The sequence below is a fragment of the Physcomitrium patens genome, chromosome 10 (assembly GCF_059467195.1).
Source record: "Physcomitrium patens ecotype Gransden chromosome 10, ASM5946719v1, whole genome shotgun sequence".
Classification (NCBI taxonomy): Eukaryota; Viridiplantae; Streptophyta; class Bryopsida; order Funariales; family Funariaceae; genus Physcomitrium; species Physcomitrium patens.
Window position 1 is genome coordinate 17,015,549 of NC_143419.1, and position 26,221 is coordinate 17,041,769.

At 32.1% G+C, this 26,221-nt stretch overlaps 2 protein-coding genes across 4 annotated transcripts; one reads left to right on the top strand and one right to left on the bottom strand.

The window, feature by feature from the left end:
* The first annotated feature begins 871 nt into the window (after nucleotides 1-871).
* Nucleotides 872-7,171, top strand: LOC112287598 (uncharacterized). 3 transcript variants are annotated; one of them, XM_024530751.3, is made up of 10 exons: nucleotides 872-2,432; nucleotides 2,626-2,814; nucleotides 3,022-3,103; nucleotides 3,331-3,528; nucleotides 3,925-4,038; nucleotides 4,286-4,379; nucleotides 4,644-4,801; nucleotides 4,919-5,353; nucleotides 5,660-5,763; nucleotides 6,606-7,171. In XM_024530751.3, exons 1-10 carry the CDS (start codon nucleotides 904-906, stop codon nucleotides 6,646-6,648), a joined length of 2,946 nt encoding a protein of 981 aa, XP_024386519.1. In that variant the 5' UTR covers nucleotides 872-903; the 3' UTR covers nucleotides 6,649-7,171. The 3 variants fall into 3 exon arrangements, with proteins under 3 accessions (XP_024386519.1, XP_024386518.1, XP_073392850.1); XM_024530750.3 differs by lacking the exon at nucleotides 6,606-7,171 and having other exon boundaries at nucleotides 873-2,432; nucleotides 5,660-6,343; XM_073536749.2 differs by lacking the exon at nucleotides 6,606-7,171 and having other exon boundaries at nucleotides 873-2,432; nucleotides 4,286-4,364; nucleotides 5,660-6,343.
* A 50-nt stretch (nucleotides 7,172-7,221) lies between these two features.
* On the bottom strand, nucleotides 7,222-9,929 carry LOC112287599 (uncharacterized). Its single transcript, XM_024530752.3, has 5 exons — nucleotides 9,370-9,929; nucleotides 8,814-8,935; nucleotides 8,260-8,565; nucleotides 8,018-8,128; nucleotides 7,222-7,921 (listed from the first exon to the last, which is right to left on the bottom strand). Exons 1-5 carry the CDS (start codon nucleotides 9,512-9,514, stop codon nucleotides 7,346-7,348), a joined length of 1,260 nt encoding a protein of 419 aa, XP_024386520.1. The 5' UTR covers nucleotides 9,515-9,929; the 3' UTR covers nucleotides 7,222-7,345.
* Nucleotides 9,930-26,221: the final 16,292 nt, after the last annotated feature.

Genomic DNA, 26,221 nt, shown 5'->3' on the forward strand with positions numbered 1-26,221 from the left:
ATTTCAGGTTACATTCACAGCCCACACTCCAAACTACTTTTCACCGGATTCGTGTAACCTTCTGCTCCAGGCAGTTTTCTCCATTCAGTCCCTTCAATTTTGTATCCGCAGTTGTGTGCTATGCTCCAAATCCGTGACTTAAAGATGGTATCTTTTCAAACTTCTTCTTATTTACTCACAAACCTTTCCCAAATGACTCAGGCAGCGTCCATCTGTTGAATTTGAGGTTGCAACAATTGCGTTCAAAGCTTTGAGAACGAGGTCTGATAGCCCGTATGGTTCAGAAAAAGTCTTTCCATCTGGTGAGGCTGTTGAAAACGGATGAGAAAGAGTCCTACGCAACTTGTTTTGAACATAAAGCAATTCTAAAATATCGTGCACTTTTCGGTCTATAACCAAAGTGTCTTGAAATTGGAGACGTTACTCGCCAAAGCCGTACTTCTCGAGGCAAAATTCTTTTGAAGAGCTGATCATAAGAGGGAAAAAGGCTCGGTGAAAACAGCCAAAGCTACTTCCTTTGTGTAAGTAAAATTCATGGTGGCATATCACTTCGTTTCAGTCTTCATCTTCAATTTTCCAATCAAACAAGCACGCACCTCAACCCGTGTTTTGAGTGTAACATGGACACTCAGTTTTGTTCCAATAGTTTTAGCTCTTGGCTGAGTAGATCTAACAATAATTGCCTTTCGTCCCGAGTCATGGATGACTATGGTTATAATTGTAACAATACACAATATACAAGAAGAAATGAGCTTGCTGAACATGACGTCGTGCTTCAACGTCGTCGGCGAAGTCTCACCCGTACCATTCATCGAAAAGGATGAATTATCTATCCTCCTCAGGGGCATATCCACCACTGATCACTCACCACCCACACCAGCACTGAGCTAAATTAGGGTTTCCATGTCTTTCCACATCCTAACCCCTCAACCCCAGTCTTTGGAGCTAGATCCATTGCTTCGAATTGCTGTTGTGATCTCCCACAGCTACAGCCATATCCGTGTCCCCTTGGCTTTCGCTGCCTGTGGTGTTGAGCATTCGTCATGGAGTTTCAGTTTGTGGGCATTTAGACTTGTGTCGAAATTCACCATGGAATTGAGAGCATCAATTCGGGCTCTTTCATTTTGTAATGCGTTCGGGGTCTCGTTTGGGAATCCATGGGGGAACGGAATTGCCGCAAGTCATTCCGCTGGGCGTGTTTTTCTCCCTATAGTTTCCCAAGCAGTACAATTGAAGCGGAGCCCGTCAGTGGCGGAGATTACACCCAAGCAGCTGCAGCGGAGACAGAAGAAGCAGGAGTGGCGAAGGAAGCAGCGGAGGATGAGGAGGGTGACGGAGCAGGAGAGGCATGAAAATAAGAATCTCGTGAGAAATGACAGAGGTGCTGTGCAATCCGAGGTAGAGATAGAGGTAGAAGAAGAGCAAGCGGGGGAGATCACTCTTATAAGCAAGTTTGAGGAAGAGTTTGCCATGAGGGTCAGAGACACAGCGAATTGTATTGAACCTAGCACCACTGAGACCTCGGACATTAATGAGGGTGAGCTCGCGGTGAATTCTAGTAGGTTTCGGGAGGACTCGCATTCGGTGAATGAGGGCAGCCTGGATGAAGTGGAGTTTGAGTCAGTTGCACCGAATGACTGGCTTCTAGCTCATGAACGTCGCAGCAATGGCGATGTGGATAATTCTGGAAAATATACTGAGGAAATTGTTGAGAATAGTTATGTTTGCAATGATGGTGTGAGACTCAACGATGGAGGCATTGACGACGTAGGGTCTCGATCAAATTTTTACATTGAAGAGAATGGTAGCCGTAGTCTTGGCATAAATGAAGATGGGAGTTTGGGCGTTCAACGGAAGGAGAGAAATCTGTATATGGAGATTCCCGTGGTGGCTCAGAATATTGAGCTCTCGAGTAATGACAATGGCAACATGACAGAGGAAAACTCATCTGTAATCAATGTGCATTACGAGAACGTGGAGGAAAATTCGCCAGTGCGCTCTTGTAATAGATCACAGTTGCATTTCATTGAGAATTCTCTTAATAAACACACGTCAATTAAAGTAGCGGGCATATCTAGCCGTTCCCATAATAATGCATTTAGTACGTGTAGTGGACGTAAGATGCGTGATAGGAATAAAACAGATGCAAGTACAGCATCTGAGGAAGCATGTTGCCAGGAAGGCTCTTCGAGTGCTCTTGAACGAATGGATTTGCGTGTTAATCCTAAAACCTCAGGACGGAAACAGAATATTGTGGGTCAGTGTACCATAGATGGAAGGAAGGGAGAACCTTTGGCAACATTACTGGATAAGCAATTGGGAGATAGTTTACCAACGCATGGTGTGCATGAAGAATTGCACGAAGATGCTACTAGCAGGGTTTGGAGGCTGCCAGCCAACGAGAGGAAGCACCTAGAACGACTGGTAGAAGAGTACGTCTTAGATCTGACATTCATTCTGCGTGCTAACAAATCATTGGAAAGCATTGGCAGAGACATCTGTTGTTGGAAGTTGTCACACTGGTGATGTAGGTACAAGGTGATTGTCAGCTCGTCAGCTTCTTTTAGGTGTACTAATGTTGTGTTTGAGGTATGAGTTTTCTGACTGGTGGTGAATTGGAATTAGGTTAACTAAGGTGGGCAAGAAGCAGACATTTTTGCTCTCACGACTCATGCATGGCTCTCGTGTAAAGTGGACGAATGGTCATTTGATAGAACTAGTAAAAATGCTTGGGGTACATAACGATTGGCGTAAAGCCATGGAAGTTGTACACTGGGTACATTGTCGAGAACATTTCGGGCATTGTCGAAGCAGGTACCATTTGCTCTCCTCACACCTCTTTTCTTTTTATTTCTTTGCTGCGCGCATCTATTCTCCGGTCAGTTTTCATTCCACTGTACGTTTTGCTGAATCATGTAGTTGAGCAGAAGGATATCCTGGTTGTTTGTTATTTAGGATAAATATGATGCTCCGGTCGAAAAGTGTGAGCGTAGTGAATGACATTTATTGATTCTGTGGCAGATATGTTTACACGACGCTCCTGGCTGTGCTTGGAAAGTGTCTTCGACCTGTGGAAGCATTGAATGTCTTCAACGTTATGCGTGTATGTCCCATAACCTCAGTTTTATTCTCATCCAGTCTCGTTATAATGCATGGGCTGTGGCTGATGATCTCTTTCTCCATCAGCGAATGATGTAGTTCATGCTTTGTTTTAGACTTTTACTTTTTTTGATGTTTTCTTCAGAATGTATTCTCGTGTGATGGAGAGTGGGGTGGTAGAAATTATTTCAAAGTTTACCTTAATACTCACAAGGAATAATATTTCTACAGGAAGACCATTCAACCTATCCAGATATTGCCGCTTACCACTCTATAGCTGTGACTCTTGGCAAAGCTGGTCATCTTACACAGTTGCTCCATTTGATTGAGTCCCTAAGGCAAGAGTCCATGAAGAAGCGTGCTAGGGGCATACCACTACAGTTAAGCTGGAAAGGGTCCCTGGAGCCGGACATTGTGATTTACAATGCTGTACGTGAACATCTATTATTGCATATTCTTACATCGAATCTTCTTATTTGATAAAATGTATAGTTTTAAGATTGATCAGAAAATTGGTGTCATAAGTGACTCGAAGTTCTATCAGAATGTCCGGAAACGTATACATGAAGTTTACGATCAGAATTAAAATGGAAGTGCGTAAGTATGCATAGGGATGGACAGTCAAAAGATCTACACAATTACAATTTCCTCTTCAGAAGCTGCCTTGTCTTGCTGTTGGTGCCCTCAGGCCATGCTGGAGAACGAATTTGGAGAAAGAAAACTACATTCTAGTTACGTTGAATGAAAATCTAATACTTGCATGTTTGAATTACACGTATGATTGTGACATGGACAACGACGCCCGACTGACAGTGGGTGCTACAGGTCATAAATGCATGCGGACCTCATAGAGAATGGGAAGGGGCGGAATGGGCTTTACAACAAATCAAATTTTCTCGGATCACTCCTGATTCTATTACTTATGATCTCGCAATTGAGGTGAGAATTGGCTCTTAAAGTATTACAGACATCCTCGATTATGTGGTCTATCTGTCAGTTTACGGGAAAGCATGCTCGTTTTGTTGGAAACCATTCTATCTGAGGTGATAAGTGAGTTGATTAAGGTTGTAGCTTGCAAAGTTGTTTAATGTGCATTTTCCTTTACACCACATAGGAATCTTGGCATCTAGATAGGATCACACATGAAGCTGAAGCTCACGATGCGATATTATGGCTGGGGTTGAAGGTTATGGTAAAATCAGGGCAGTATGATAAAGCTTGGAAATATTATGAGCTAATGGAGAGAGAAGGTTTTCTTCCTAGTGGTAAAACTTTCAAAGGTCTATCCCATCAACCCTGTTTTGATATTGCTTCTAGTACAAGTCAAGATTTTAAGGAATTTCATCCTCTAATCAAAAATATCAATCAAGAACCATGTTCAGTTTATTTAGCAATCAATTTTTGAATTGCTAGATTCAACATGAACTAACTGCAGACACGGACAGGTTTGATTTTTATATCAAAAACGGTTGTAGTAGTATAATTTCGTTTCACCACAGTGTAAGTAAATGATTCTGAGGTGTTTGAAGGTCGACTTTTTGCAGCTCTTGTGGAGGCCCTTGGCACGACTGGTGAGGTGGATAGAGCCATGGAAATGGTAGAAGATATGGAAAGTCGAGGAGTCTCTGAATGTGCTGGAGTTTACTATGCTCTTGCATCTGCACTTTGCACCGCAGGTCGGTTAAGCGAAGCCCTTGTACAGGTGCAAACTCACCGCACCTTCTTTTTGCATTGGTTTGCGATTCAACCTCAAATCTGGCCAGTCGATGATACAGACCGTGCCTCTATTCATCTCACCATGACAAATCGAATTGTGCAGGTGGCAAAACTAGCTAATCATCCTTCCAAGAAACCGGACGTGATAACATTCACTTGCCTGATTCAGACCTGCGAGAAAGCAGGTCGCTGGCAAGATGCCATCACTTTATTTAATCGTATGCAATATGTGTGCTCTCCAAATGTGGGAACCTACAATACTATGATTGCTCTTTATGGAAGACTCCGCATGTTCGAAGAAGCGAGGAACATGTTTGAGTTCGTGAAGGAAGGCAAGGGCATTGACAGCAGATCTACTCCTGCTGATTCAAGGCTAAGTCCAACTGCGCACACTTATGAGTCTATGCTAGGTGCCTGCGCTGCCTGTGAACATTGGGATTATTTTGAAGTTGTTTTGCAAGAGTATCGCACTTCTGGATTTCAACTCGATCGTCGGCGCCACTTATGGTTCATGTCGCCTATTGTCAAAGCTGGCCAGGTATGCCTACCAGCCTTTTACTTTGATAGATGTGACGTATGATTCAAAACTGCTTTTGTCAAGTTTTCTATTCATCCATTCATCAAAAGTTGACATGTTACTTCGAGCCACTATGGGTTTTGGGGTAACATTTGTCATTATTGTGACGTGCTTCGAGTATGTCAGTTTTACCCGTTGTGTCTTGAAACGAGTTGTCTATGGAGGTTGCAGTATATCCTGGATGGCCCTAGGGGACGTTATGTGAGCATTTCTTCTGTTGATTTGATATACTTGTGTCTTTATCTAATTGCTGTGATCTGTCTACAGGAAAGGTTGATAGATCTGGTGGCCTGTCTTTTGCAACGTCCAAACGAGCCTCCAAATGCTGAGTTCTACAGGGTTCTCCTCCCGTTGCTATCCATGCATGGACGGTACACCCTAGTCCTTAACTATCTCAGCGTTGCACTTGAACAGGGTGTGGTCCTTAATACAGCAGAGTGGTCCTCAATTGTAGGGAAGGCTCTAGAACAGTTACCCATGGCAGATGCCAAGAATTTTTTTTGTGCAAATGTCACAGCAGTCAAAGTGAATGATAACAAGTTAGTGAAGCAGCTATTGCAATGTCTCATTTCTGTGGGGGCTGAAACGAAGGCGAGGAATATAGTCACCTCATTAGGTCTACAATTGAGCGAGTTTGCACCTGATAAACATGATTCAAGGCTAGTGATGCAAGAGGAAGAAAATATTTCAAGTATCTTGGAAAACAAACCAGATCAAATATTGACCTAGATTTAGAGAGCCTCATTAACACACGTCATTATCGATGTGAAGATGACGGACTATCCATATATGATATCAAGCTGCACTGCTACAGTGGAGAAAGAAGGCCTCCTGTAGGTCCAGAATAAATGGCAGCGTAGAATAGATGTCATTAATGATAATTGATCGCGTACTCACAATTTCGCGCTTCATTTATGTATATAAAAGAGTTGTGGAAGCACTTTTGTGTTATTGAGGTGCTATTTTGCATCATTCTTGTGGTGGTTTTTAGGGGGATGTAAATTTATTTCTATCTACACTGATATCCACTAATCATCTCCTTAGAATCACCCGTCAGTGCCTAAATGTTTTTAGTTGTAATCATGAAAGTGGATTCTGTCAAAGAATTAGAGTGGTAACTGGTGAATCGAATCATATTCTCCGTCTGCACTGCTGAGTATCGTTCTGGACTCAGACGTTGGAATGTTGTCTCTAAAATTTACCTGGTGAACAGGAATTGTACCGTAAGCATGGCGGGGGGTGGAGAGAGAAATTGAGGAAATCGGGAGAAGAGGCGCTCCCCTTGGCCTTTTCACTAGAATCAGATACAGAAGCTCTACATAGTAGTGTAATATTTGATATCGGGGTCTTCAGGCCTTACGATTTTTATCCAATTTTTTCGATTGTGGATCCACCCTGCCGCTTGCTGCCTGGATCCGCCTGAGTGGCGTTGGTATTGCACAACATGGGTGACCAAGCCCTTCACTCTACTGGACAAGGAGCTCGACACAAGCATCAAACGGGGCTTCTGAAATCAGACGGGGTTCATCATAAGGCTCGGACTTTTTATGGTTTGCGTATCGCGTTCTAGTATTTGTGTCTAACTGGCTTCCTACTCAAGTTTCTGAAGAAAAAATGCTATTTCAGTGTTAGGAGATTACACATAGAAGGTACGACCAAACAAAAAGAGGCTGGATTGCACGACAGAGAAGATTTTAGAGTGCATATTCGCTAACGGCTGGTGTTTGAAAATGTTTATAATCATTGTTCTGTAATGTGACGTCCTAAAATTACATAGCATGTACAGCGCTTATGTCGAGTCATGCATGAAGGGTGTGAATTCCAAGTCATAAATTTTACATCACGTCTTTAAAATGTTGTGATTATTTAGGAGCCAACAAGCTTGTGATTCCATACAGGTTAATTTTCTGCTGTATTCATATACACAATTACTTCGACTAGACTCTGCGGCTGTCATCGTAGCCAACTGTCGCTGTCATAATCCGGTTGTTCTACATACATGTACTCAGAAGATTCTTCATCTTCGTGAAAAATTACATTCTCTGAATCGCGCGTGTCTGCATTGACAGTTTTCTCAATCTTCTCAGTTGGTGTGACGGTAGAAACACTCCTCTTCCGACCACTGAAAAAAATTCCAAGATTAGAATTTTCTGAGCCCTCCGCTCGTTTAGAAGTAGAGGAAGCGGTAGAAGTTTTACCACAGGAGGGAGGCGCAACAGAAGGCTTCACCTCGTCCTTCCAAAAATCAATCTTGGAAAGACTTTCATCCGAAGAGAAGGCGCTGTCAGGTTTAGCTCCATTCGGTTGAGATGGTCCGTTGCTGGCTCTTTCAAAGACCTTTGATTTCTCTACAGCTTGGGTAGATCCAGAACCTCCAAGGGTTTGTGCATGTGCGCCAAGTGAAGGTTTGTAAACTGACTTGCTTCCATTTATAACACTCTTCGGCTTCTTAGAATCCAGAGCTTGCCATTGGGTTTGCGACCTATTAAGGGTGAGAGAAATGAGTGCCAACTGCTTCGCTTGAGCTTCCTGTAGAAAAATGATTAGAGCCAACAGGTTAGAAACTCCTGATGACTAATAACGAACTTTGAGTTAAGGGTTACTTGAGGGACAAATGAGTCGCACCTGCATTGCGAGGAGGGCGTGTTGCAATTCTCGCAGCTCCTGCTCCAGCCGATCTTCTCGTTGCGCAAGTGCGATCGTCACTTGAGATGTCTTTTCAGAAATTGCTGCAGTCTGCAATGATTACCAACAGGACGACAACAAATTATGTGGCGCTTTTACAACCTGAATAAGCACGTCCTTCGGTAACAAGAACGAAATCAAGTCTCAGGAGTTGCATGGGTTTCGCACGTGCTAAGGCTAACCTCCTGCATTGGGTCTCTTAGAGTCCTCTTAGTTGCCCGGAACCGCACCCCAAGCTTTTCCACTTGTCTAGACAGTAACCGAGCAGTAGTGACGAACTCCCGAACATTTTCTTCTAATTCCACAACTCGGTGCTTTAACGTATTGTCACCCTTTTCTGTGCTTTCCTTCAGTTGAGGAAGATGTGTCAAGCGCTCCACAACTCTATACTGCACAATTGCGTTGAGAAAGATAGCTCCCAACACAGCAAGGAGTGGCAGTGACAACCAACTTGATGGAGCGTCCTTTTGTCTGACTACTGGTAGCGCCTGTGTAACCATATGTAGTGGCAGTCACTTTCTGTTTAACGTTCAATCTCGATAAAAATAAATAAATAAATAAAAATTCCAACTAATCCAGTAAATTTTTTGCTTACCAACGCAGAAAGAGATTAAAATTCATAAGGCATAAAAAGCTAACCCAAAGCGAGAGCTCAAAAGGATGGAGAATCTCAACACTGTAACTTCTGCTCATAGATGCGAACCCAAACATGCGTACATTGGCAAAGGGTACTTACAGGCTTCGTCACAGACATCAGAAGCACAGCATTCAAACCAATTGAGGTAGACGCCACTCTCAGCAACTTGTTCTTCTCCTCCGTCATCTCTCCACCACTAACTTCATTTCGAATAACTGAACCTGCATTCCAACTCCGATTTCAGCACCTACAACGTGGAAGAGGAAAAGTGACATTCTCACTTGAGCAGTAAAGATAGGATTCATATTGGGCACGAGGGAAAATACTACTGACTTGCTAACATGCTAGACCTGAGATTCATGTTTGAGGCTAAAAGTTTCGTGGGAGATCACATAGCCATTCACTGACATGTTCACGGGAAGGTAATTGACTGCAATTTCAAGCACACTCCTACGTCAAAGAGAAGGAAATGCATAATCACGTCGAAAATTGCAATGTTTTACAAGGAGATAAACCTCGACCTTGCTAAAAAAAAAAAAAAAAAAAAAAAAAAAAAAAATTCCTGAAGACAAGCAGCCTTTTCATCATCACGGCAACCACATTCGAAAACAAATCCAATATCCAGGAATTTAATTCACTACACAACTGCACTTACCTACAAATTTCTTTTCCACTCGAGCAGGTTGTCGCAACGACACCTTCCGAAAAGATAGTTCCTTCCCCAATAGGCTCGACCCAGTTGCCCTGAATTGCTCAGCTCCCAATAAAACGCCGGAGTGGAGAAAAACCGAAAACCCCATCGCCTCCCCGGTTACTCAGCAACATACAGGAACCCACCCACGCACCCTCCCACCTTAAACCCCTAATCCTATGACCCAATACTAACCTCCTCACGCCAATGCAGGGAGCTCTGACATCTCAGCGCACATCTTGACCTCCTCCACAACCTCCACAGGCACTTATTTCGGCACAGCGTGCAGCAACCCGTCGCATGCCATCTTCAAGCAGCTACTCCTCCACATTGCCCTGCAAAACATACGATTCCAATCTCGTTCTCCAGTAACTTCTCCACTGTAAAGCTTGACAGATATTTGGATTAGTGCGATAACAATGCTAATGCCGATAGAGGGTGTGAATGCACTGGCGGTGAATTGGACGGTAATTCCGGCCCCGCACAGCACAACATCAACACCAACACAGAACAACAAAAGGAAGACAGGATCTGGCAGAGTGCAGATGCGTTTCCGCTAAGTGTTCGGGTGCGAGATGAGCCACGGAGATCCATCGCCGTGGACGGACTCTCCAAGGGTTTAGCACCTCCGCGTGGGTGGCCCATGACCACGCCCAAGGGGCTTCCTGCGAAGGCGAAAATATATGTCGCATTTGGGTTCAATGATTTGTTGCTCATAAAAAATTAGATAATTTCCATCGGACTTCAAATCTCTTGATGAGTTTCATTTGAGCTGCTTCAACAAACTATCTGTATATTTAAACTTAACAATAAAAATTTATGTCAACCAGAATGAATTTAATAAAAAGAAAAACTTCTCTACTTTAAAGGACGTTTACATTTTTTTATAAAAATCAAACAGTAATATGTTTTCTTTTTACCAAAAGAATTATTTTCATACAATAGAATATTTTGGAAAAAAAAAAGAAAAAAAACTAATTTTAAGGAATTAGTTAAAGTAGAAGGATGTCTAAAGATTAGTAAAAGCTGGTAATATTTGCTCCAGGGAAAACAAATTCATGACTGACCATGCAAACTTCTCCAACTATTATTTGTCTCAAAAAATATTTATTTACTCACTTAAATATATTTTTTCTACAAATCTACTAACTTCTAATTTCAAAAGACAAAGAGATTGAACAATCTCAACTTTGAACAAATTGGCTATTTCAACAATGTTCTCTACAACCAAAGATATCTATAATACTATTATAAGCCATTCTATCAAAGTCTTTGCTCTTTATAAATTCAAAGCCAACAAACATGTATGCATTACAATTGTCTCCTAAAAAGAAGAGGATAAATTAAAAGACAAGAATACAATTAGTAGGTGTTAGTTCAATATTGCAATCAATTAGTGCAAAGACATGCTACATGTCTAATTTTTTTGAAACTCTTTTGTCTCAAGACAAAGAACTTACAAAGTGCATTAAACTACTTATAAATGACATCAAGGCCTGTAACCATGTACTAAACTTGGAACAAAAGTAATATACATGGCTTCATGGAAGAGCCATGAATATTGTATCAAAAACATTTGATAGAACACTACAATTTGAAATTTCAAAAAAAATTTGCCACTACTTGAAAGAGTAGCTATAATAAAATTTAGTTATATGGTTGTATTTGACAAAGTGAATTGGTAGTAGTTTGTTAAAGCAATTCTTTGTCTTCACACTTAAAAGATTGCAGCTGCAAGTTGTTGCTCCATATTTACTACATATGCAACTTCCTTGAATGCAAGATACCAGGGTGTCTACCTTAGCTTCAATAGAGTAGATGGAAAATTCTATCTTGTTTATGATGCTTTTGGAATAGCCTTAATTTAAAACAATAATAATTGGATATGGATTTTTTACCAACTAATATACACAATGTCTTTTCTAAACTCTACAAGCATGATAGTTATCAACAATTGCTAGAAGGTATATAATTTTTTTTGTTTTTATTTGATTTTACATTTATTTTTGTATTAATTGCAATAATATGTTAAGCAAATAAAAAATGTAGTTATTGCAAAGCTTTTGTGTAGAAACCACAATCTTTGTGTTTGGCACATCAAAAAGAACATGAATTAGTACTACAAAACAAAGTTGAACAATGAGATTTGAGCAATTGCAAAGGCATTGACCATGGATGTTCATGTAGTTACAATGGCAAATATCTTTGAGATGCAAGTCATTAAATTTTAATTTCTTGCTGCTATTCTACATCAAAATTAGACCTTCAATCATCTAGAATTTTTACTTTTTGGAATCCTTACTTCAAACATATCAAAGACAATGAATTCTTAGTTTTTTTATGCATGCCCCATGAAACTCTTCAATACTATTCATTAGATTTTTCAAAAACCTCGAGGCCTTTTCTACAATTGGCATACCAAATATGTAACCATTCTAATACATCTTCTGTCTAAAATGACTTCAAACATATAAAAGAGCATAATAAAATGACAAATTGATTAGGTCACAAAAATAGATGATGTTGTCATGATGTAATACGGCTAATAGAATTACTATAAAATATTCTAAAAAAGACTTAGGATAGTTATTTAGGTAAGATCTACTATTAAAAATATTCTAGAAAGTTCTAAGATGGTTGAACAAAGTATTAATAAGACTAGTTAAGGCCATTTGGGTAACCAGTCAAGTATGGCTTTGGTCCCTTTTTTTTTAATAAAGATTGATTTTGTATTTTTTTGTTCATTTTTTTTTTTATTCTCTTTTGTTTTATTATATCTTTTATATCCCATTCTATTTTGTTCTATTAAATTTTATTCTAATCTATGATGTCCTATATTGTGATAAGATTTATATTACTATGGATTAGAAAGGTCTTAAATCTTAGAGAGAATTCAGTCCCGTTTCAATTTATATATGTTTTATATAGCACAAGTAAGTTGTGTGAGGTCTATACTAGTGTTGTTACATTCATTAATACAAAAACAATAGTAGCTAATGGTATGACACTACCTTTGTCCAAAATAAAAATAAGTATAACAACTACAAATGTTTTTCTTCTACAATCATAATGAGATTGATTTAGAACACCAAATTAGGTACTCAAAATGTGATAAAAAAACAATTTTTTGGTATAGATGAAAAAAACAAGAGACAACTATGATTGTAACCATAATAAAGAATATAGTAATCATGATGAATGTATTTGGTTTTTATTTGTTGGAGTTATAGTAGTAGAAAAATCTAAAGTCTTTTTTTATAATGGTTAAGATAGATAGATAAATTTAGTAAAATCTTGGATTAATTTAACATTCTTATATATATATATATATATATATATATATAATAAGAAAAATAATTATATTTTATTGCTACATAAAATAGAATATAACTCTTTTTTGTAATATAAAGTGAAATTATTTCATTTCATTTCTTTAAATTCTTAAGATCTTGTCATATCTAAGTAGTGCATCCAAAATAGTTTGTTAAGATTGATACAACATAATATTGAAGCTTAATCTTTCTAAATAGAGATTAGATCATAACTCTTTTTTTAAAAATACTATAGAATTTTGAAAGTCACAAATTATCTTCTTCTAGACTAATATTGTTCTTAATTTTTTATTTTTATTTTTATTTTTATTTTTTTTTCTATGGCAAAAAATAAGAAATTAATATGGTAAATTCTAAAAAAATCCAAATTATATCTAATTATAAATTCTCTTGAAGTATTGAGAATCAAGACAAATACCTTATATAATCAAAATAAAGAACTTTATATAACCACATGTAATGATTAAAAAAAAATTCTAACTTAGCCATTGCTACAAGTCACCTTAGCAACTCTATTATTAAAGTCCACTTCACTAAAAAAATAAATGTATTTGAAATAGCAATTTAACATGAAAAAAAAAAATAAAATAAAAAAAAATAGCTTCTTAAAAAAATTTATAGAATTTTTTTTATTATTTTGCAGCTTTATAAATCAAATAAAACTTATTACTTTGTTCTATTGTCAACAATATTTTGCAAAATAAAGATGAATAGAGATATTATTCATAAAATCAGTCCATTAGAAGTAGCACCAAAGAATGATAATAGTCAAGTTGTATTTAATATCATTATATCTTCAATTAATTTCATTGTTCTAGAACTTTTTTGGCTTCAAAGATATAATCCCTATATAGATTTGATACCTTATAAAATAGAATTTCTTAAAATATCACAAAATATTGTTATAAAACCTAATAGAAAATTTCATATACCTCATAGATCTAAAATTATAAAGCTTTAATTTATTCAAGGTACTTTGAAGCTTCAATTAGAAAAATAAAATAAGTATTAGCTAATACATAAAATAAAGAAAAATCTTTATTTGAAGTTGATAACAAAATATGATTGTTATGGCATAATGTAGAGACTCCTTAATCTTTTGAATAATTAAACTATCAAAATTAAGACAATATATTATTCAAAAATAAATAAATTATATTTCTTATTGATTAAAATAACTAGTATCCATAAATATATATCATGTATTTTACACCTTTCTTTTAGAACCTTATAAAGAATCAAAATTTTAAAAAAAATACAATTTCTTCTATCTTTTGTTAAAGTAAATGATCATAAAAACTTTAAAGTCAAAGAAATATTTGATTTGAAGCTAAAGCAATGACAACTAGAATATTTTGTATATTAGCACAATGTCATAAAATGAGTTGTCTTGCTTGAGAATGCATTGGATATTTAGCTATAGAAAGTACACTAAAAATTATAATAAACAAAGGCCTTAACAAGTCTAATAGTATTTTAAATAAATTATAATTAAAAATTAAAAATTCTAATTAAATATTAATTAATTTTAAATAAATTCTAAAAAAATCATAAAAAAATATTTAAAAATATTTAAAAAAATCTATATAAGTTTTAAGTGAATTTAAATAAATCTTAACCAAATCCTAACCAATTTTTAATAAAATCCTTATTGAATTCTAACCAAATTCTAAAAAAATTTAAACAAATCATAATCAAATCCTATCTAAATCTTTAAAAAATCCTATATTAGTCTTAAATCTCAATAATTATTAATTTAATTATTGATGTTTACTAAATTTTTTTACACATTTTAATCTTCAAGAAAAAAAAAGCATAATACTTTAAAAATTTTAACTTATCAATAGAAAAAAAAACTTTTTAATTTACTTAGATATTAGCCATTGTCCTTCTTTAACTTTGATATTGATCTTTTAGCAGCAATAATTCCTTATTAAATGTTTTAATTCATTTGTAAGTTGGAATGTTTTTTGAAAAATAATCTCATAATGCAATTTCAAAATCTTACTTCAATAGAACTGACAAATTGCTCAAGATCACAAAAACTCTCATTAACTCTAAAAATCAAATAATCAAGATAATAATCCAATAAAATTCTAGTATCTTTTAATTTAATCTTTTAATTGATTTTAAAATTTTAAATTATATTTAAACAAGCACATTTATAAACCTACAAATTTTCACCCATCCATCCACTATAACATTCATAAATTTTTGAAATACATAAATTTCTTTTTATTTTCTAAAATTTAAAATTATTAAAAATACCTAACTTTAAAAATCTCTAAGAAATTAAAAAATTAATCCAAATTACTTCTAAATAATCCTAATTTTTCTCTTTGATCTACAAAAATATTTAAGAATTTCCATAAGTGCATGGTTTTGTACCATAGGATCTAATTTTGATCTTGTTTTACAACTAGCTCTCTATAGGTATTAATTCTTAAATTTTTAAGGTAATATTTATAATAAAATGTTCTTAATTTTATTTCAAAGATACATGTATTATTTAATTTTTTAATTCTACTTTTTTTTTTTTATTTATTGCCATGCAAACTAGGTAAAAGTCTTTTTTTACAAAAATATAGTATTAATACTAAATATTTTTACTACCTTCCTAAATTTTATCTATATTTTTTTAATATATTCTTTAATTAAGTTTTTTTAATAATAAAATCTATATTTTTTTATCATATAATTGTGTCATAATATAATAATAGTTGCAATATCAATGAATTTATATAAAAGTCAGATTCAAATTTAGTAAATATGCTACAAAAGATATAAAAAAAATATTTGTGATATTATTAATTAAAATATCATTATAACTCATAATAATTAAATTATTTATATAATTTATGAATTATATCTAATGATTAAATCTTAGTTGAAACTCTCTTTGATTTCTTCAAATTAACCTATTTAATCCATAAAAAAACTATTACTACAAATTATACTTGCTATACAAGTATGCCTTCATTTGTTATAGCATTTGTACTAAGGTATATAAGAAATAAGCTTAGAGTAGCTATGTTAGTCTTATTGAGATGATTTAAACTTGCCTATAGTCTTGTTTACTTCTTGAAAACTTTGTGGGAATAAAGTTGGTTACAAGTGCCTCTAAGATTGCTTATAGCTACTTTTTCAAAGATTAAAAGGTTAATTAACTAAAATAGTATTATATTAATTCAACATACTATAGTTGTTACAAATATACATATTTATTCTAATATTTACTTATATGGTTAAGTAGAAGTAGATAAAAATAGATTTATTTTATAATATTTTTTAAAAAAACTTCCTAAAAGCTTCATACATGCTACTTTGACTTTAAATATATTTATAGTTGATTGGAAGGTGTGATTGTCATTTTACTTATTCTACAATTCCTTTCAGAATAAACCTATATAGGAAAATTCAAACACAAGGACAGACTAAGTGTATGAATTTTATTTGTTAGGGTCACATAATTAACTGTACTCCAAACCATTAAAATACCAAGAAACACTACAATGCTTTCTCCTAATAACAATACTCCTTCATCAATTGATAACAATAGTGTGCAACCATGCACTCTCAAAAGACCGCTCAGAACACAATAATTTTATCTAACACCAGAAATAACAGACTTCATTCCAACCAATCTGAATTCACATAATTTTTGTAATCACAGACTTCCTCTGTCGAAACACATGCAGCTCTCAATAAACAACAATCATAATCTTCTAATAACTCCTCATATAATTCAATCACTCAATGCTCTAATTTTATAATCAATAATTCATAAATCAATCTCTGATTTATTCTATAGACTCACTTCTCAATATTCAGAAACTATCCATTATTTTTCAACAACAAAGAAACAAAGAGATAAAGAAGTAGGACCAATATCGTACTGTAAAAGCTTACAGTATGTAAAAATTAGTTAAAATATATTATATGTTAATAAATCTAGATGTATGTTAGAATGGCTAATAGATTAATTTAAAGAGAGTGGATTTAAGAAACTTTATTTTGATTTTTTTATTATTATTATTATAGCATTTAAAACAATTGTAAGACCTAAATGTTTAATATAAAGCCTTGAGAGGAGATTAGAGCCTAAAGAAGAAAATCTTAACTAATAAGAGGCTTATTGGGAGGGATGAAAGCAAGACATGGTTGGATGAAGGCAAGGAATGGGAAACTTCATTCCTATTGGTCGAAGGCCATGTCCAATGGACTTCAAGGAGGCTGCTCGAGGCCTTATTAGGGATTAGGGTTTCTCTTTCGAAGCCATTCGAGCTTTGGAGGCTAGGATCAGCAAGTTCAGGGTTTTGGATATAATTTGGATTAAGAGTTTATATGATTTCGAGTTTTTATGAAGGAGATATAGGTGTTCAAAGTTAAGGTGTCAAATTTATACCTACTATCACTCTTTGAAGCATAACATATGCGTATGGAAAGCAATGAAAGATCAGCAATTAGAATTGAAGAAGAAACTTTCTTGGCTACACTTTACATATACTGTTTGATAAATTTCAAGTCTAAATGAAGGAGTTATAGACATTTGAAGACAACACATGTAATTCAAAGGTAGTAAGTGAGTCATTTTGTTGAGTGTAATGGTTGGAGCCATATCTTGAATTTTTGGATGAATTTTTGGCTTAAAATTTCTAAAAGTGTGAGTTATTAAGTTAAAAAGCTATAGATTAAAATTTCATGGCATTTAATTATTTATTTTGTGAGATATGAAGAAATTAGCATGTGGGTGTATGTAAGCTAGGGTTTAAAGTTACTGTTAGGGTTTTGGCGATATCTCAAGTTCCATAACGAATTTATGGTTGATTTTTTTGTGGAAGTTTTTGAAAGTATATCAGTATTTTGTATAAAATTTAGGATTGTTTGGACGGTCTGATCATGAGATATGAGTTGTTGAAGTTCAAGAAATATCTTTCATAAGGATATATAAGGTTTTAAGATCTTTATCATACATTTGGATGTTTTCTTGGTATTTGGGCTTATATATTGATATAATTACCCAAAAAAAGAAAATATTATATATATAACTTGATTTTTTATATCTTAGACTTGATTGAGTATTTAGTAGCAGCTAGAAGCCCAGCGCTTTTTTGAGGCAAACTCTCTCTACCTCAACACCAAGCTTACCTTGGCTCATGACTATCACAGTCTGACACCCTGACTAACTTCTATAACTCCTATATACTTATTTCCTATTCCAAATTCTAATCGTAATCCTATAATTAACTACTTTTAATAACTAAGTTAACCATCCGTCCTCCTGAACTGACTATTCTATGGACTATTAGTCTATTTTACCAATATCTTACAAAAAAAAACTAATATCTATTCTACAAAAGGTTAGAAATTAAATCAATAACTTAATCACGTATTGATAGTATGGAAAACAAGCTAACTATATGGCGCTATATAGATAACTTATCTTATAAGTTAAGATATATGTCTTGCAAAGTCAACATATTTTAGAAGATATATAAGATATTGCCATGTAGCTCCTAGTTAAGAGTATATATAGAAACAAGAGTGAAGTCTTCTTTATTCTTATCAATGCCTTTCTAGTTCTTCTTTTTATTTTCAAGACTTTTTAGTATTCTTGTCGTAGGCAATAGTCATTCTAATTTAATATTATATCATCTTTGAATGATTATCTAGTCTTTTTGTATGATATAAGAGTGTCCTGATCTTTTAGTTCTTTAAGATTCATGTCTTTGATACTTTGATAAGAGTGCTAACTCATTATTCTTATCTCATTTTAGAATTGAGTGAATTACTCTACTTTTATTGTTGTATTTTGAAGGTTATGGATTACCTATCTTTAAATAAATTATTTAGTTTCTTAACACTAATATTTTCTTTAAAAAGAACAAATTACACCTCTTTGTAGAAATTTTTATTTGATATTAGAAGTTGTGGGGTACCCTCCTCTAATTTGAATTATAAATTTATTAAGTTATTTGAAATAGAAGGAAAAATTATAGATGCTATATTTAGCATAAATAAGAATAGATTTGTAATTATTGTTGATCTTCACAAGCTTGTTAATACTCTTAAGGTAGAAATTTCATATATCATAAGCATCAACAACAAAAATATTAATCCTACATCTATGAAAGAAGTTCAAAATCTATATCAAAAAATTGTACAGTTGAAAGAAGTAAGTAAATTGATATCATAACTAAATATAAAAAGTTTTGTTTCTACAAATATGAAAAATATAAGAATTAGTATGCATAAGAAGTTTGATGGAACAAGATCAAAATTTCAAGGTTTTTTGCAACAAATTAAGGTCTATCTAAAATTACATCTCTTCCAATACATTGATAGATTTATTCAAGTTGGATTTATAGATGCACTTCTATTTGGAAGTACTCTTTTTTTTATTTGTATCTTTAATAAAAAAAGATTCACAACTCTTTTGTGATTTAAATTCATTATGAGAAGTATTTATGGTCACATTTAGAAAAAAAGATTGAAAAAGAATAGCATAGATGAAACTCTTATCTTTATGATAAGAATCACAATCTACCGTTGTATATACTATTGAATTCCAAAACCTTGCTTGCAACATGGATTCGAATGACAAAGCTCTTATCAATTGATTTCAATATAGATTGAAGAATAACGGCAAAGATTTATTATTTATAATGCCAAAAATAAAATCTTTAAAATAATTTATTACTCAAGCCATTGTATGCAATAATTGATCATTTAAAAGACATCAAGAACAAAGACTTGACTGAAGAAGAGAAAGTCAAGTAATGACAATAGCTTCCAAGTTTTCAAAAACTTATTTATCAAAGCTAAAACTAATGGAAATTAATATGGTATGTTTTAAAATCCTCACATAGTAGAAAAAGACTTGATATTATCAAAAAGGCTTATACTTATATTATAAAGAAGCTAAACATACTATTTAATATTATCCAAATAAATAACATAATTACAAATGAAGAGTATGGTTGCTTAAGAAGACAATGTGTCAAAAAATGAGTTTTTCAAGCTATAATAGGGACCATGTAAGTAGAATCTTACAGATCTTCTAGTAAAGGTCTTATTTTCTCTTTAGATCAATTATCTCATTTTATAATAGAAGTTTATTTAGGACCAAAAAATTACAAAGTCTTAGCCTTATTAGATTTAAGAGTCCCAACTTGTTTTATAAATGAAGTCTTTATTAAAAAATAAGAGATATTATTAGTTAAGAAAACTAAACCTATCTATATAGAAATCAAAGATAGTTGTTTATTGTCTTCTGGAGATGTTATCTATGAAATTATTCTTTTAGATGTAGCAATTAAAGATCAAAATATCATAATAAAGTTTAATATAATATGATCTTTTTTCAATCCAATTATTTTAGGATTATCTTAATTAAAAAAATATAATCATTAAATAGATTGAATTTCTCACAATCTTAATTTTTTTTTATAGTTTGATCCAAAATTCCATTAATTAAATAAAAATACATAAGCCTAATACATCCAAATTCTTATGGATAGATGCAAAAGCTTTCATTATTGTAATAAAAGAAGGATCAACTTTTGTTATATATGCCATGCCCATTTCTAATGATAGAAAGATGTTAAGTGGTATTCTTAGCGAATAGTAAGATTTCTAAGTTATTTTTGAAAAAAAGAATGCAGATATTCTTCTAGAGCATTGATCATATAAGTATTCAATTGATTTGCAAGAAAGAGCTTAACTACCATTTGGACCAATCTATAACTTATCGCAAAATAAATTGGCTGCACTAAAAGAGTACATTCATGAATACTTAACTAAAAATTTTATATACTATTCAAAATCTCAAATATGAGCTTTTATCTTAGTTCTAAAGAGAAAAGATGGATCTTTGCAGATGTGCATAGAATATTGAGGGCTTAATAAGATCACCATCAAAAATAAGTATTTCATATTTCTAATTTTATGACTTCTTGACCAATTCAATCAAACAAAGATCTACATAAAAATAGATCTACGAGGAGCATATAATCTGGTCTACATCAAAGAAAGAGATGAATAGAAGATTGCTTTCCAAACTAGGCATGGACATTTTGAATATAATATCATGCCTATTAGACTCACACATGCACTAGTTATGTTTTAACATCTCATGCATGATGTCTTTTGTGAATTTTTTGATGATTTTGTTGTTTATTATTTAGATGATATTCTAATCTATTTTAAAAATATAAAAGAGCATGAATTTCATATTTTTTGTATATTACAAAAACTTAGAGATGCATGATTGTATGCTAAGACAGAAAAGTGTGTAATCTACACTATTCAAGTTAACTTTTTAGGATACATCATTTCTAACAAAAGGCTTATGATAGATCCAAAGAAAGTCTAGACTATCATGAATCAGAAGATTTCAAAAATAGTTAAAAATATATAATATTTTTAAAATTTTCTAATTATTATAAAATCATTATCAAGAACTTTTTTCTAATTGTAGCTCTTTTTACATGCTTGATATGTAAAGATAAACTTGAATAGAGAAAAGAAACTAAGCATCTTTTAAAGCCTTGAAGATAATATTTATTTTTGGACCAATTATCAAGGATATAAATTTTAAAGAAAGAAATCTTCAATATATTCTTGTGACACTTAAAAGAACTAGAATGTCACTGAAAGATGATATATTATTGAACTAAAATGACTATTGTTAAAAAAAAAAAGGAGACTAAAAAGTCTTGAAATAAGATTAAAGACTTGAAAGGAATTAACAAGAATGAAGAAGGCTTCACTCTTGCCTCTGTATATACTCTTAACTAAGAGCTATGTGGTGATGTCCTATAGGATGTCCAAAATATGTTGATTTTGCAAGACACATATTTTAACTTATAAGGCAAGTTTTATATATGTACACCATATAGTTAGCTTGTTCCACAAGCTAGTAGCACATTATTGTATTATGTAGCATTTGGCTTGAGTATGCTCCAAGCACCTCATTGTGGAAGATAAAAGAAAAATTGCAACAATAAGTTTTAACAACTCTAATAGATTCCTGATTAAATTATAATTAAAGATTAGCAAATAAAATTAAGCATCAATCAAATTCAATAAAATTTTTAAATAAAATGTATAAAAAATAAAAATAATTTTTAGAAATCTTTTTAAAAAATCATAAATAAATAACATAGAAATTTAAAAAAAAAATACTAAAATATAAATTTTAATAAAATATTAAAATAAAATATTAATTAAATTCTAATCAAAATTTAGTCAAACCTTGGTCAAATCCTAGTCAAAGTTTAGTCAAACCTTAATCAAATCCTAAATGGTCTTAACCAAACTTTAGACAAATTCTAACCAATTTCTAAAAAAATCTTAACCAAATCCTAATCAAATTTTATAAAAATCCTAGTAAAATCCTAAATAATTTCTAACAAAATCTTAAAGAAATCCTAATTAAATCTTAATCAAATCCTAAATAAATCCTAACCAAACTATAAATAAATCATAATCAAAATCTAGAAAAACTCTAAATAAGTCCTAATTAAATCCTAAACAAATCCTAGTCAAATTCTAATCAAATCCTAAACAAATATTAAATAAATCCTAATCTAAACCAAATCCTAAACCAGACCTTAAATCCTAACCAAATTCAAATCAATCCTAAATAATTCTTACAATAAATTTAAACATCAATAATTAATGAATGAACCATTGATTTTAACTTAAATTTTGTATAAATTTTAATAATTAAGTTGGAAAAAAGTACAAAAAATTTGATAAGTATCGAAATTATTTAATAGATAATAATCTCAAAAATAAGCTCAAATATCAGCCAGACTCCTTTTCCAATTTGAATGTTGAATTTTTAATATCAATATCTCCTTATCAAACCATTTAATTGATTTCAAATAAGTAAGAAAATAAGTCTACTATCCACACACACAATTTTTACTCTAATCCAATTGATAGATTGCAAGGAATCTTAGAAATCCTCACTCAATCTAAAACTCTATTTTCTAAGACCTCAATCCTTTTTAAACCTCAATAATCCTTGATTCAATCCTTCAATAAAGTTCAAATTTATAACATATATTGAACACAAATAAACCCACAAACCTCTAAAATTTTACTTCTGGATCTATTGCCAAACTTACAAATGTTTCTAAAAAATATTTCTCCTTTTATTTCATAAATTTAGAGTCACCCAAAACAAATTGTGACTTTGCAAAGCTCTTACAAAGTTAATACAAATCCAAATCATTCCAAAAATATGCTCAAAGAAACTTCATCAAGTCAACTCCCAAATCCTATTTTTTAATTTCCAAAAGAAATCTAAAATCATCGTCAAAGCTTGGTTTTGTGCCTAAAGGTTTAATTTTGATCTTGGTTCATAACTGGCCCTCCGTGGGTATTAATATCTAATTTTTTTAGGTAATTTTTACTAGAATTTATTCTTAACTACTCCTTAAAGATGTCTATATCATTTATTTTTCCAATCTACTTTGTTTTGCCTTATTTATGGTCATGTAAAGTAAGTAGAAGTCACTTTTCTAAAAAAGCAGTATTAATACTAAAAGTTTTATTACCTTTCTATCTTTTATCCACAATTTTTTATTTTATCTTTTAACTTGGCTCTTTTATAATAAGATCCATATTATCAACTTTCATCATGTAATCATATTACAACATGACAATGTGGTTAACTTATTGATGAAGTTTCAAACCTACTAATCAACTACAAACATATGTAAAGTAAAAGCAACATCTATAAAGCTTCTAGGAAGCTTGTCTAGAAGGTATTATGAAATTAACTTATTTTTATCTATTTTTATCTACTTCTATTTAATTATATAGTTATTTATTAGAATACTTGCATATATCTATGACATTACTCCCTCTCCTCTAGAGATAAGTTCTACAAGGAGCAATAATCATGTATTAATGAAATCCAAGATTTGACGAATGATATTTGTGACACACTCTAATCTTTGTTCTTTTTGAAGATGGTTGATAGGTCCTCTCAATCATCAATAGTATTTTATACTAGGGCGAGAAGACCACTATATTATTTGATCATTTTTGATACCTTGTAACTTCTTTTAAGTAAAACATTTAGAACACCATTGTGGAGGTAGAGAGAATTTGCCTTAACAAAGATCTAGGCTTTTGGCTATCATTAATTACTCAATCAAGCCTTAAGATTATAAAAAATACCAAGTTTATATATAAAATTGTCTCTATAGGGACAATTACATCAAAACATAATCATAAGTACCAAAGAACACCATAAATGTACTAAAATATTACAAAACCTTGTATATCCTTATAGTGAATTTTTTCCAAACTTTAATAGGTCATATCTCATAATTAGACTATCCAAAAAAATTCAAATTTCATATAGAGTATTGATATATTTTTAACAACTACCACAACAAATTTTAATTATAAATTCATTATGAATCTTGAGATATTTTTAAAATTCTAATAGTAGCTTCAAACCCTTGCTTATATATATCTATGTATAAATTTCTTCATATCTCACAAATTAAGTATTTAAATACTATAAAATTTTGATATATATCTTTTTAATCCAATAATATATACTTTTAAAAATTTTGAGTGAAAAATTCTTCAAAAAACTCAAGATATAGTTCAAACCATTACTATCATAAAAATGACTCACTTATTGCCTCTGAATTACATATGTTGTCTTCAACACTCTATAACCTCTTCATAAAAACTTCAAATATAGAAATTCTTTCTTAAAAGATGTAGACTTTGAAATCATCCTTATGGTTGCACCTCTTGATCTCCAAAATCTATCATATAACACCTTATATGTCTTAAAAAGACACCTTAACTTCAAATGGCTATAACTTCATCACCTTAAATCCAAATCCTCTAAATTTTGTACACAAATTGTAGCCCAAACTTTAAATCTTACAATTCTTAATTTTGATTTTCAAGTACTCTTTCTGAAGTTACTAAAAACTTTATTAACGTTGTAGACAACCTATTGAATGTCCATGGATATGACCTTCGACCAATAGAGATAAAGATCTTTACTTTTTGCCTTCATTCGACTATGCATTGATTTCATCTCTCCTCACAAGCCTCTTAGTAGTTTAGATTTTCATCTTTAGGCTTCCACCTCTTCTTAAAGCTCTATACTAAATATCTAAATCTTATATAATTTAAACACTATAATAAAAATAGATAAAATTTAAAATAATTTTTTTTATATCCACTTTCTTTAAATTAATTTATTAACCATTCTAATATATATCTAGATTTAATTGGTAAAGAAATGTATTTTTTGAGTGGATGAATGTATCAAATATTTGTACTCAAACTTTCTTAATAGTAAAAGAGTTGTTTAATCATCTTAATGATAATTGATGGTTCACCTTAAGTACTACTTCAAAATTTAATTCATCCATTTTGTTTGTCCATCAATTTGAGTTTGAAAAGTCCAATAGAGCTTTATATCCACCTTTAAAATCTTAAAAAAGATTTTTCAAAATCTTAATATAAATTGAGCCTTTTCTATCTGATATAGTATTTTTAGATAATCTATAAGAGTAATAGATGTTGTTAAGAAAAAGCTTAACTATTTCTTCACTTGTAATAGATTTTGTACATAGTACAAAATGTACCATCTTAATAAAATAATCTACTACTATAAATATAGAATCATATAAATGTGAATTTAGAAGATCCATTATAAAATCTATAGAAATGAAAGACCATAGTTGTTTTGAAATAGGTAATGGCTAAAGAAGTTTATAAAGCCAATAGTGAGGAGTTTTGGATCTTGAAAAAATATCACATGATTGTACAAAGTCTTTGACTACCTTTTACATTTGAAGCCACCAAAAATCTTTCAATATTAGTTCTAAAGTCTTATTGTATTCAAAATGTGAGGTTGTTAGAAAGTCATGATGAGTTTGAAGAATATGTAACCTTGCCCCACCTTTTAGAATGAATAATCATCCTTCAAAATAGAATAGATTGTTCTTGAACTTAAACTTGGAAGTATCATAAGACTTAAAAGAATTATTCTTGATATCATAGACAAGAAGATCAAAGGACATACTTGATTGAATTTACTTGACAAAGGTTGAATCAACAATCAATATTGATTTTGTTGCTAGAAGGTGAAAATATTCCAACTTCAAGAAAATCATTCTTTGTTGATCAAAAGATACATTTCTTTCTTTTGATACAAAATAAGAATATCTAAAAAGGACATTTGACAAATCTTGTTATTTTTTGGCTCAATAAGTGATCTTTGAAAACAAATCTTAATAAAGACATGTTTCAATAAGCTTAACAACAATTTAAAACATCTGTTGATATGAAATACTAGAGGTTATTATGATGTTTATATACTATGATTGGACTTGAGGCACCTTCTAAATAATGATGTTATTCTTGAAATAAATCTGTGATTATAAGGAGCTCTTTTTCATGGATCTTATAATTACTCTTGGCTGTTGAAA